At 32.7% G+C, this 12,253-nt stretch overlaps 4 protein-coding genes across 12 annotated transcripts in view; 3 read left to right on the top strand and 1 right to left on the bottom strand.

The window, feature by feature from the left end:
- The first annotated feature begins 233 nt into the window (after nucleotides 1-233).
- LOC128388269 (etoposide-induced protein 2.4 homolog) lies at nucleotides 234-1,431 on the top strand. The gene has a single exon (XM_053347662.1). The coding sequence runs from the start codon at nucleotides 357-359 to the stop codon at nucleotides 1,356-1,358; it is 1,002 nt and encodes a 333-aa protein (XP_053203637.1). The 5' UTR covers nucleotides 234-356; the 3' UTR covers nucleotides 1,359-1,431.
- A 94-nt stretch (nucleotides 1,432-1,525) lies between these two features.
- LOC128388270 (alpha/beta hydrolase domain-containing protein 17B-like) lies at nucleotides 1,526-3,985 on the top strand. Its single transcript, XM_053347663.1, has 2 exons — nucleotides 1,526-2,365; nucleotides 2,803-3,985. Exons 1-2 carry the CDS (start codon nucleotides 1,719-1,721, stop codon nucleotides 3,029-3,031), a joined length of 876 nt encoding a protein of 291 aa, XP_053203638.1. The 5' UTR covers nucleotides 1,526-1,718; the 3' UTR covers nucleotides 3,032-3,985.
- Nucleotides 3,986-4,825: 840 nt separating this feature from the next.
- On the bottom strand, nucleotides 4,826-9,255 carry LOC128388263 (long-chain-fatty-acid--CoA ligase 4-like). 2 transcript variants are annotated; one of them, XM_053347654.1, is made up of 5 exons: nucleotides 9,078-9,255; nucleotides 8,388-8,684; nucleotides 6,850-8,175; nucleotides 6,451-6,695; nucleotides 4,826-6,099 (listed from the first exon to the last, which is right to left on the bottom strand). In XM_053347654.1, exons 2-5 carry the CDS (start codon nucleotides 8,572-8,574, stop codon nucleotides 5,701-5,703), a joined length of 2,157 nt encoding a protein of 718 aa, XP_053203629.1. In that variant the 5' UTR covers nucleotides 8,575-8,684; nucleotides 9,078-9,255; the 3' UTR covers nucleotides 4,826-5,700. The 2 variants fall into 2 exon arrangements, with proteins under 2 accessions (XP_053203629.1, XP_053203630.1); XM_053347655.1 differs by lacking the exon at nucleotides 9,078-9,255 and adding an exon at nucleotides 8,811-9,016.
- A 235-nt stretch (nucleotides 9,256-9,490) lies between these two features.
- Nucleotides 9,491-12,253, top strand: part of LOC128388258 (sodium channel protein para-like) — a 30,815-nt gene continuing 28,052 nt past the window's right edge. For all 8 annotated transcript variants that reach the window (XM_053347646.1, XM_053347649.1, XM_053347650.1 and 5 more), the window contains exons 1-3: nucleotides 9,491-10,468; nucleotides 11,118-11,320; nucleotides 11,497-11,720. In XM_053347646.1, the coding sequence (XP_053203621.1) occupies nucleotides 10,163-10,468; nucleotides 11,118-11,320; nucleotides 11,497-11,720 (733 nt within the window). In that variant the 5' untranslated portion in view covers nucleotides 9,491-10,162. The remainder of the gene's footprint in view (nucleotides 10,469-11,117; nucleotides 11,321-11,496; nucleotides 11,721-12,253) is intronic.

The following is a 12,253-nucleotide window of genomic DNA, read 5'->3' as shown; positions in this document are numbered from 1 at the left end:
TCAGATAAGTTTATTACTGCGAAATCGTCTTTGTCCTGACGACGCTGTAATCGCGATGACAATGTGATACTTTTGTCAACTGTTACAGAATTATGATTGAAGATGATTAGTAAATTGTTACGACAACTTGACGATTAATCGACGAGAAGATCGACTCAGATTCATCTTCAAATAGAAAGTGAATAGTGAAAATAGACTTGAGACTATTTTCACTCTTCTTTTTTTCTATGTTTACATTTTTCTTGTTTACTTTTCGTGTAAATTTTTTCAGATCAGTTGTGTTCTGTCTAATCAAATCCTAACCTTTAAATTATAATCATTTTAATCTGTTAATTTTTTTATTCTACGAAAAATTGATGGATCAGTTGCGAAATATTTTCACAGGTATTGTTTACGGTCTTAAAGATGCAATTTTCGGAATATTTGCCATTCGAAATCATTACAATTATGATCCATCCTCATCTTCATCGTCTTCATCTTCATCTTCATCTTCATCTTCACCTTTGACAAAAACATCAACAGGTTCATCGATTTCATCTAAGAAAAATGTACAAAAATCTAAGCCTCTCAACAAGAACACCTTCCAAATGATTTGTCAATGTTGCCTTCTTAATGGTTGTATATTCTGGTTCTCTCTCATCTTATTTGACTATGTTGTTCTCCCTTTGTTATTTTCTTTAATTCATTTGATATTCGGCTCTCAACCTGGTGTGGTACAATCTCTCTGGTACTGGATGAAGCCCATTCTATCTCATACCTTTGATGCTCTCTGGAGACTACCTGTTTTCTTACTCACTCGCGTTGTAAATGCTCTTTGGTTCCAAGACATCGCTGATTCGACCTACCGAGGAAAACCTTCCTTACTTAAGAGTATACCCAAGTTAATTGCTGATACTTTCTTCAGTCTCATGATTCAAGCCTTATTCTTAATTCAATCATTGGTCATCGCTTTCATCCCCTTCCCTCTTCTCGGACACCTTGCTAGTATATTCCATCTAAGTTTACTCTATGCCTTGTACTCTTTTGAATATAAATGGTCCAACATGGGCTGGGCTCTTCACAAGCGACTACAATTGGTCGAAAACAATTGGCCTTATTTCTTTGGCTTCGGGTTTCCACTCGCAATTTTAACTTCTCTCTCGGAATCTTGGTTTGTTTCTGGTTGTATCTTCTCCCTGCTCTTCCCATTATTCATTATAAGTGGTAATGAAGCCAAACCAAGACGAGGACTTTGTGATACTCCGATCAAAATTTTCCAAGTTGTTGTTTGGGTTTCGAATAAAATATTTCAAGGAACCATTAATTTAACAGCGAGTAATCAGGGAAGAAAAATTATCAACAAATACCAATGTAATTAACAAACTAGACAATTAATCTAATTTTGATCATTAAAATAAATTTTTCTTTCTTTTTTCACGAATTTAAGTAAAACTCCACCTGGTGGATTAAAAGAACATTTTTTCTTTGCTTTGTTGTTGTTCAATTTGTAGAGTTGTTGTTTTTTAGTGAAACAATTTTAATTCAAATCAATTGTTTTTCTCTTTTTATTAATCATTTCATTTGATTTTACTTTTTCTCTACTCAATCATCTAAGTGGTAAAGTGTACTGGTTAACTGTTTTGTTTACCTTTTAACCTGTTTTTCGATTTGTTTTCGATTCTACCTTGGGTGACATAAGAAATAAGGAAGAGAGAGATTTGTATTTCCATGGATTAAGTATGAACGGATTTTCATTCAGTGGTTTTTGCTGCCTTTTCTGCTGCCCTCCGTGTCCAGGCAGAATAGCAGCCAAGTTGGCATTTTTACCACCCGAGTCAACTTATAATTTTGTTCTTGACGAGAAGAATAATAAATTTACCCTTGAGTTAAGTCAACGAGCTGAATGGCAATATCTTCCAAGGGAATTGGACCAAATTGAAGTCTTCTTTGCCCGTTCCTCCCGAGGTAATCGGATTGCTTGTATGTATGTTCGTGCCTGTCCCAATCCAAAGTTCACCATTCTATTTAGCCATGGAAATGCCGTCGATTTGGGTCAGATGAGTAGTTTCTATCTTGGTTTAGGCTCAGAAATTAATTGTAATATATTCAGTTATGATTATTCTGGTTATGGTGTCTCCAGTGGTAAACCATCAGAGAAAAACCTATATGCAGATATTGATGCCGCCTGGCAGGCCTTAAGATCTCATTATGGTATCAGCCCTGAGAAAATTATACTCTATGGTCAATCAATCGGCACTGTGCCCACTGTTGACCTCGCCTCACGTTACGAGGTTGGTGCTGTGATACTACACTCGCCACTAACGTCCGGTATGAGAGTTGCTTTCTCTAACATCAAACGAACCTGGTTCTTTGACGCATTCCCAAGGTGAGTGACTCCTTCTTTCATTTTTGTACTTTGCTTTCTTTTCTTTCTCTTTTTTTCTCTTTTTCTCTTTAAATTCACAATAAACCTCTTCCCCTTTTTTCTTTCTTTCTCTTCTTTCTCTTTCTTTCTTTCTTTCTTTCTTTCTTTCTTTCTTTCTTGCAATTCATGTGACAATACTCTAATTTATTTTTTCTTATCTTTCCATTTGTTGCTGGTCTACACCTTTACCTATTGATTCTGCTTATCCCATACATTCATCACCAACATTTTCTGATTTGTCATTTATTTCTCTCCTTTTCTGTATTATGCTGGATCAATCATTCAATCAATCATATCATGGAAATTTCTTTTGTTTATTATCGCTGTTCTGTTAAATTCTGGTCTCAATGATTCATCTTATTGAATAAAATCACTGGTACGAATAAATGAACAATCAGCATCGAGAAAGCACCAAGAATAACATCACCAGTTTTAGTTATCCATGGAACGGAGGATGAAATTATCGACTTCTCTCATGGATTAGCGATGCATGAAAAGTGTCCCCGCGCTGTTGAACCTCTTTGGCTCGAAGGTGCAGGTCATAATGACGTCGAATCGTATGGCCAATACTCTGATAGATTAAATCAGTTTATAAATGTCGATCTAAATCCACAAAACAATACTTGATCATTTAATCATATTATTTATCAACATTTTTGTGTCTTTCCTCTCCCTCTTTATCATCTATCATTCTGTCTCTCTGTATCTCTCTGTATCTCTCTCTCTCTCTCTCTCTCTTCTCAGTCTCTCTTCTCAGTCTCTTATAATTTTCTCCCTCTATCCCTTTAATAACTTTGCTAGTTTGTCTCTTTCTCAATCAACAATAATTTCTTTCTACACTTTATCCTAATCAACCACAACATATTACCAATACCTGGAACTTGTTTCATCAAGTCTTTTCTATGAATCTTAGCTTCAAACATACCAAATCAGCCAATCCCCATATCATCATTTTCTGAGAATCATCTCTTTTCCCCTTCTATCATTTTCTCTCCGATCAGGTGTCCCAATCAACAAAATAGTGTTTTTTACCTGTTAAAATTCACATTATTTAAGAACAACTTATACCAACTGATCTATTTATCCATCAATCTATACATATACATGCATCCAACGTATAAATACAACTCTCTCTCTCTCTCTCTCTCTCTCGCTCTCATGTTTCCTTCTCTAATTCTTATTCATGCTACATATACAACTTGGAACTTTATCTCTCTCTCTCACACACTCTCTTAATTCTTCTTCTCTCCCTTTTTCTATGTCTTTCTAATCTATTTCCTTTTCTTTTTGCGCCTTATCCATGAAATCATTTTTGCTGCACAAGAAAAAACAACTTATACACACAAACACAACAACAAGCAAAAAAAATCACTTACACGTTTTAAAATCATTTCTTGAGTAAAAAAAATCATAACGAAAACTTTGATAAACTGTCTTGTAATGTTCATTTTAATTCCAATTGATTACAATGGTCAATCTCTCTTTCGTTGTATCAAATCAATCATTAACTGTTCACCTCTATTATTATTTAAAAAAAGTTCGAAAACAAATTGTTATCAGTTTTCAACGATTTCGACTCAATTTTACTTTGATTTTTCAATTCTTTCTTTTTTTAATCAATCAAAATAATAAAGAAAATTAAGAAATTGATTATTTCTTATCGAAAATATCTCTTACTCCTCAATTAGTATAAGTTAATTGTTGACTAGTTGATTAATTTGATAAGTTGATTATGAAATGAGAAAGAAAAAACCTTCAATTACTTTAATTGCATAATCGGTTAATTAAATGATTGTATTGGTTGAAATTGATTAGTTAACCAAGTTTTTGTTGTTAACCAACTTGTTGTAAATTGTCAAGATCAATCACAATTAAGGTTCAAAAGTTAATTGTCAACTGTTTCAAATCAAATTGACTTACCCCTTAGAAACCTATTAAAACATAATCACCAGTTGATTGTTACACAATTAAACTTAATCAACTTGATTAAAATCAATGAAGATGTTATTTTAATCTAGTAACATGAAAACCACTTAGACATTACATTGCCGATGAAAATTAAAAATCAAGGGCAATTATCATTAATTATCAAAGTCCCGTAACAATTTAACTAATCATTTCCAACCATAACTCTATAAAGTTTAATGATTTGGATCAATTTGAATAATCAATTAACTATTGATTATTTAGCTCTTCAATTATTATACATGTAACCTGATTAACGATTGATTATTGAACAACAATCATTAAATTTTTTTCCTGTTCATTGAACAATCAATATTAATTGTTGTCTTCAAATTTTCCACTAATTGTTACATCTAAGAGATTATTTTTCAATCATCACTCGATTTGGATGATTACCAGAATATTTAAATCTTAATTCTTGGATTTAAATGATTAAGTTGATGACGAAAATACAAATAAAAGTAGATCAAAATTTTAATGATCAAAGTTGGAGTTTAAGGAGTGAATTGATTTTGATTGACCTTTGATTGTTAAATTATCAATTGAATTTTAATCATAAATTCATTGATTCTTTGAGTGTTTCCCAATCATAATAAGGAGTCGCAATGAGCTGCAATTACAATCAATTTGAGAGGAGAGTTAATTAACCATTGATCTTTAGCTCTCTCTTTCTCTTAGAAAGTATTTACAACCATTTGAACAACATAAATTAATAAAACAAAGCTAATTAAATTACATATCATATGCTACAAATTAAATTGTTTCTTTGAAAAGTTTTACATGCTAATTAAATTGATCCTGCATGTTGATGGTGTTTTCTTTATGGTGGATGTTTTGTTGATGAAGTTTGGTATTTGAATTTTTGATTTGAAGGAAAAAATTTTAGGAAATTAACGTTAAACTTGTAAGATTGTGAGATAATCTGTCAAGGTTAACGAGAGAAATAACTTATCACCAAAAGATCATCATGATGATAACTATTAGTAAGAAGTGATGAAGAAAATCAGGATTTTGTTTAGCACCAAAGGAATTGAGAAAAGTGTGTATGTGTAAAGAGTTGCTTTGAGTGTAGTTGGTGTGTAGTTACAATGACCTGAAGATGATACAAGTGATGATCAAGGATGATGAAGATGATTGTAATAAGATGATGGGAAAAGTGATTGAGTATAGTTACATGAATAGATAAACTAAAAGAATTGATATCTATAACATTGTAATTTATATTAAAGAGGAAGGGGGTGGGGTGAAAGAGGAGAAAAAGTGAGAAGATGCTAGTGGTGAGAACAGGAATTTAGAATTAAACTAATACATTTAAATTCTAATGGAAAAAATTAAGCTGATTGAACACCAGAAACGGGAGTTTTGTACATTCTATTAATCTCATTAATGTAACGTTCTTGGATATTTTTCCGACGAATCTTCATCGCTGCAGTTACCAGGCCACTGTCAGGTGTCCACTCGTCGTCAACGAGTAAGATTTTAGCAGGTCTTTCGGTTCGATTCAATTTAACTTGTGCTGCTCGATCAGTAAGCACTTTTTTAACCACTTCCAGCATAACTGGATCTTTACAGAGTTGTGAATGACTTAGATGCTCCTTGTTAAGTGTTTTTGCTAAATTGCGAAGACCCTTTTCGTTTGGAACAACAATTGCTATCAAATAATCGTGATAAGAATCACCATAGACGCAAATATTATCAACAATTGAACAAATTTTCAATTCCGTTTCAACCTAGAAAGAGACAACAAGGAAGAAAAACAAAAAAAATATAAGCAACTCAATAAACAAAAAAATCCATTAGTAATTAAAGTGTAAAATTGTAACAATGAAAATTTCCGTTCATTGATTGTGCATGTAAATTTCATGACTTGATTGCAAAGAGATACTTGATAACCACTTGTTAATCAAGTAAACATGTAGTTTGACCTGGAAATTTTTGGCAAGACTAATTAATCATCTTCTATTTGTATAAATCTAACAGATAAACATTTTCTTTATGTACTTTAGACTTGAGACAAAAAGACAAATAAGACATTTGTAAAGATCGAAAGAGAGTGAGTGAGAGAGAGAGAAAGAACTTACCTTTCCAAGTGAAATATATTCTCCATATTGAAGTTTAACCAAATCTTTTTTACGGTCGATTAATTTGATTGTTCCATCAGGATAAATTTCTCCAATATCACCTGTGTAAAACCACCTTTTTCCATCTTCCACTTTGTAAAATTCTTCCGTCATTGTCGGATTCTTAAAATAACCTGCGGTCACACAATCACCGCCGATGATGACTTCACCTCGTGGATTTGGTTTGTCTCGAGGATGATAATTACCTATTTACATAGTGAATACAATAAAAACAGCATGAGTCATTTTGATTTGAATTAAAAATAATCACAAGTGCATAGTTATTTTAAGCTTCGAGGTTGTTAAGTCAACATATAATACGTGACAAAGATAATTATTGAAATTAATTGTTGTTTTTACCTTCTTCCCAATCAGATAACTTGATCGAAAGTCCATAAAGAGGAGGACCCGCTCGACCTACACTGAAATCGTCGAAATCCATGATGGTACCACCTGCTGCAGTTTCCGTCAATCCATATCCGGCGATGAGAATCACATTCAAAGTATTTCTGATGAAATCAAAAGTATCGGGAGCAAGAGGAGCACTTCCAACTACCATGTATTGAATTTTACCACCGAGCATGGCCTTAATTTTGTTGAAGATGATTTTGTTTAGAAGAGGAGTTTGGAATCCATTTTTAACCCAATATTGTTTGTACTCAAGGGCAAATCGGAAGAGTCCCTTCATAAAAGGCCCTTGGGCATCGATGTTCTCAGTGACGGCTTTTTTGATACGATCCAAAACTAATGGAACTGCGGCCATGACAGTTGGTTGAAGGACTGGTGCATCTCCTTTGCAGCCTTTTTTAACAGCAGTTGATTTATCGGTCATGGTGTGTGGAGATGAATAACCGATTGGAATACCCACTGAAATGAAGAAACTTTCAGCAGCTAATTCAAGAACATGAGCCAATGGAAGGTAGGCCATGTAGATATTCTCGGTGGTCATTCCATGTGCAACAGCATAGAAACCTTTCATGGTTCCAAGAATATTTTTATGTGTGATGATAACACCTTTAGGGATACCTGTTGATCCTGATGTGTACATGATGACGGCTTGATCATCACTTTTTCTGGGTTCAAATTGAATGTTTTGTTTAGTTGACGATCCATTCATTTCCACTTGGGTCATCGAGATCAACTCAATTGATCCAAAACCACTAAGATCTGGTTTCTTGACACCTTCGATGTAGATGATTTTCTTAAGATGAGGCAGTTTATTCACGATAGATTTGATTTTTGGTAGAAGATCATGAGTTGTGATTAAATGTGAAACTTCAGTCTCGTTGATTCCATGCACTAGAGCCTCGAATCCAAGAGTGGCATACAAGGTGGCAATGCTTGCACCGAGTCTAAATGCTGCCATTGCACTGACAAACCATTCTAACCTTGTCTCGGCAAAGATCATCACTGGCTCACCAGGTTTAAGGCCACTCAAGAATAAACCACGAGCAACATCATTGATTCTTTGATTAACTTCATTATATGTGAACCATTTGAAATCTCCTTGAATCAATTTTCTAAAAGTTCTTCCATCAGGTTGTTTCTCATCTTCTTCACCGAAAGTCTCACGATAACCAAGACACTTACGATCTCCATATTTTTCACATGTTTTCACAAATAAAGAATCAATGGTTTCAGCATGTAACATATCATGATCGGGAGGAGATTCAACTCTTTTCCATTCTAAAAAGCAAATTTAAGGTCACAATTTTATCAATTAGAAAATAAAAAACAAAGTCTTATGATGTTGCATGCAAATATAATCATTATAAAAAAAAGCTGATCATTAAAGAGAGAGAGAGGCTTATTGAGTCTCGAATTATTGTTTAGAAAATTTCTAATTGCATGTTAGTAATTATAGAGAATTAAAAATTTGAAAATTAAATTGTCATTACCTGAATAACAATTATCATCTTTAACTGGTTTGGCTCTCGTTTTGTTTTTGGATTGACTTCGTTGCCAAGGTTGTTGGGCAACAGTATAAATGGGAAGAGTCATCAAATCGTAGGCACAAACCACTGTTTTAATCATGCCCAAGGCAATTGATACACCAAGAGAATCAGTCATATTAGAATTAGACATGATGAAATTAATCTGGAAAATGAAATTATCAGTATGTTCAAAAGTTCATAAAGGTGACTGATTTAAAGTCAAGTATATAGACACGGTTGATCCAACAAGAAATAAACGACCTGTTGGAGGGAGAGAAAAAGAGATAAAGACAATTAATTGTTATTCTTTATGTCATCCAAATGGTTAACTATAATAATAAAGTAAACAATCAAGTTACAGAAAATGAAAGAGAAAAAAAATTTAACCTTCAAAGCGAAAAAAAAATAAGAATAAAAATGAAATCACTAAATAAAATTGCAGAGTTAAAGTAAATGGTGGTAATTGCTGCTTGTTTATGATGTTTCAAGCAATTTACAAGGTGATATTCAAGACAATTAAATGTTTATATACACAAGTGAATAAGATGGAGATGAAGGAGTTAACAAAGAATTGATGGAGAAAAAAAAAGAGACCAAAAAAATATGAAGTAAAGAGAAAAGAGAAAAATATAAACAAGATAAACAAAAACTCACCTAACAAAAAATGATGGCGATTTGGATCCAGAGAAGATGAAGAAAAGCAAGAAGAAAAACCAGAAAGAGAGAGAAAGACTGAGAAAGAAAAGATAGAGAAGAGAAACAATTTACTTAATGGTGTTGATTAATTACACTTTAGAAATTGTGATGACAAGAATTAAAAATCAAATGAGTTTGAAATATGAATGAATGAAGAGAGAGAAAAAAAAACAGCCACCAAAAGGATCACCAGTTTATGGGGAAGTCGAAGGGAAAAAACAGGTCACATGATCGAATTTCTCCGAAAGAGTAAATAGAATCTCTTTCATTTCTCTTTCTTTTTGTTTTGTTTTTCTTTCTTTTTTCGGTTGCCCTTGGTAACCGAATTGAGGGAAATTCGAATTTTCTCTCATTTTGTTGATTATTTTTCTTTCTCTCATAACAATAGATGGAACCTGTTACTTGGAGGAGAATCAATTTTTTCTCTTTTTTTTCTCTCTCTCTCATTTCGATTTTTGTATCGAATTTTTTTTCTCTTCTATTCAGTTTTCTCTCTCTTTCACTCTACTATGTGGAGATACTCATGGTTGCTCATACTGTTTGTTACAAAGTGAATTAACTCAAACCGGGTACCCGTTTTTATTAGAAAATCCCATTAATTGTTGATTATCTTGTTTTCTCATTGTTGATTTTTGTGACAACTAAAAAAAGAGTAAAAATTTCAATAATTTTACATCATCATTTTATCATCATTTGGTTGTTTTTTTCCTCAAATTTTTTTTTGTTTCTCATCCTTTGGATTTATCTCTCCATCATCGTTTTCTTGTTGTAATCTCTCAAGGGGAAGAAAAAGTGATTTTCTCCTGTTCTTGTTTCTTTCATTTTCTCCATCCATTGGATTAATTATTATTTTTTTTTTATTCTATTCTATTCTGTTGATGTTTTTCTATTCTTCACTTTTTTTTCTTCCTAGCAACTAGTTTTGTTTCTGTCTGTTTTGGGAAATAAACTGGTTACTTGGTTGTGGTTGCTAGCAACTAAACGTTGAGAGCATCATCTATGTGTTTTGTTGATTATTTCATTTTGGGTTGGTGAAGATTGACATGTCATCAGTAGGCCTGGATTATGCCGATATACCCCAACAACCGTTGTTTCGGCCTTTTACCAGGGAATCTTTGGCTGCCGTTGAAGCTCGTCAAGCGGAAAAGCTTCAAAAAGAGAAAGAGGAGAAAATCGCTGAGATGGATGAGCTTTATGTACCACACCGTGAGGAAGAAGAGCTTCATCCCGATGAGACATTGGAAGCAGGTAAAATGCTTCCGAAACCATTGGAACGAGGCTTCCCTCCAGATCTTATTGGTACCCCAATAGAAGATTTTGACAAATATTATGAAAAAGTTGGAATTCCGGTGAGTTACTATCATTCAATTTCCGTTTTCATTTTCCATCCCATTCTCCCAATCAATCAATCAAATATTCATATTCCACTTTCAACCATAACAAAAAAGTGAAAGTGAGTGAAAGAGATTATAATTTACTGTTATTCGCCATCTAAACTGTTCATAAAAAATGTTGAATTCTTATTATTATCAAGGTTACATGAATTCATGTATCCTCATCATCATAGCAATCAAATCATTTTTCCATAGGATTAATTCTTGATTGATTCAATTAACTCTATCATTTACCCAATCAACAATCATTATCTTTTCGTTATTGATTTGAGAAACATGTCATTCATTTATTGAATGTCCACTAATCCGATAACTTAAAAACAATAAATTTAACCCTATCAGCCAAATATCATCTGCAGTTGACTGTTGAAATCAACTAAATGATTAAACAGTAAATTTAACATAATTAGTAAACATTAATCAGTCCCCATGCCAGTCAAATACAACATTCATTGAACTGAAAACCTTTTGCAATTGACAATTAACCAATCATTATCTTTAACCAACTCTCAATGTTGTTGTTTCTTTTGTTTCATCTTCATCCTTTTGGATCATCATGATATAATTACCATCATCATCATGTTCCCTTTTCATCATCTCTCAGACCTTTGTTGTTGTAAGCAAAGGGAAAGATATCTTCCGTTTTAGCGCAACCAAAGCCTTGTTCATCCTTAGCCCGTTCAACCCGATCCGTCGAGTTGCCATTTTTATGCTTGTCCATCCTTGGTTCAGCTTTCTTGTTATCGTTACAATCCTCGTTAATTGTATTCTAATGACTATGCAGTCAAGTGAAATCGAACGAACAGAGTAAGTAATAAATAAAAGAGAATAGAATATAAAAACAAAAAAAAGAACAATCTTGACCAAACCAATCAATCAATTTCTTTTGTTCTTTCTTCCATTGATCGATTGTAATGGTCAACAGTTATTCAATTGTTAACTCATATTTTTTTTGTCTACTTTCTCCTCATTTTTCAAATCAGAATCATTTTCACAACAATTTACACTTTCGAATCTTGTTTAAAAGTGACTGCCCGAGGCTTAATACTTACAAACTTCACATATCTACGGGACCCATGGAATTGGCTTGATTTTGTCGTTATTGCCTTAGCCTATTTAACCATGTTATTTGAAGATTTAGGTAATCTAAGCGCCCTTCGTACTTTCAGGGTTTTACGAGCTTTGAAAACAGTTGCTGTTGTTCCAGGTAAATATAAAGTTGAACATTTCGATTCTCTTTTGAATTACGAAAAAAAAAAAAATCTTACTTTCCATCCATAATTGACCAGTTAAATGTACATTCTAAACTAGAATTGTTTATTGTTAAAACGGTTGACAATCTTAAATTGGAATACATGATAAACGATCGATAGATTTGTCCAATACCTGGATAATATAAATTAGCTTAACACATTAATGATAAGCCAAAGTAAAAATTAGATAAATGATAATTTTATATTCTATCATTGATTTATCATTTACAATGATTATCATTAAATATTCATGGGAAAGGTTTTCTAATGTAGAACGAAATTGAAAACATAAATAGAAAATATCAAATACTCACTTTCGATAATATTATTTTCCTACCAATTCAATTATTCCAAGGTTTTGTATAATTATATCATTCACATTGAATAAATCATTTTTGTAGAAAATGATTTACAACATTCAATTGAAACAATCATCATGTTTAAACGATAAAATTAACACTTTTCTCCAATTCTTTTTTCTCCTTAA

The sequence above is a fragment of the Panonychus citri genome, unplaced genomic scaffold (assembly GCF_014898815.1).
Source record: "Panonychus citri isolate SS breed McGregor unplaced genomic scaffold, ASM1489881v1 Contig00096, whole genome shotgun sequence".
Classification (NCBI taxonomy): Eukaryota; Metazoa; Arthropoda; class Arachnida; order Trombidiformes; family Tetranychidae; genus Panonychus; species Panonychus citri.
Note: the sequence above shows the minus strand (reverse complement) of the source record. Positions and strands in the feature narration are given on the sequence as shown.

Bases quoted from the DNA above. Each gene is read 5' to 3' on its own strand.
- LOC128388269 (XM_053347662.1), top strand. From the start codon at position 357: ATGGATCAGTTGCGAAATATTTTCACAGGTATTGTTTACGGTCTTAAA.
- LOC128388270 (XM_053347663.1), top strand. From the start codon at position 1,719: ATGAACGGATTTTCATTCAGTGGTTTTTGCTGCCTTTTCTGCTGCCCT. The intron at 2,366-2,802 runs GTGAGTGACTCC...ATGAACAATCAG, and splicing joins TTCTTTGACGCATTCCCAAG to CATCGAGAAAGCACCAAGAA.
- LOC128388263 (XM_053347654.1), bottom strand. From the start codon at position 8,574: ATGTCTAATTCTAATATGACTGATTCTCTTGGTGTATCAATTGCCTTG. The intron at 8,176-8,387 runs GTAATGACAATT...TTTGCTTTTTAG, and splicing joins AGATGATAATTGTTATTCAG to AATGGAAAAGAGTTGAATCT. The intron at 6,100-6,450 runs GTAAGTTCTTTC...GTCTCTTTCTAG, and splicing joins AATATATTTCACTTGGAAAG to GTTGAAACGGAATTGAAAAT.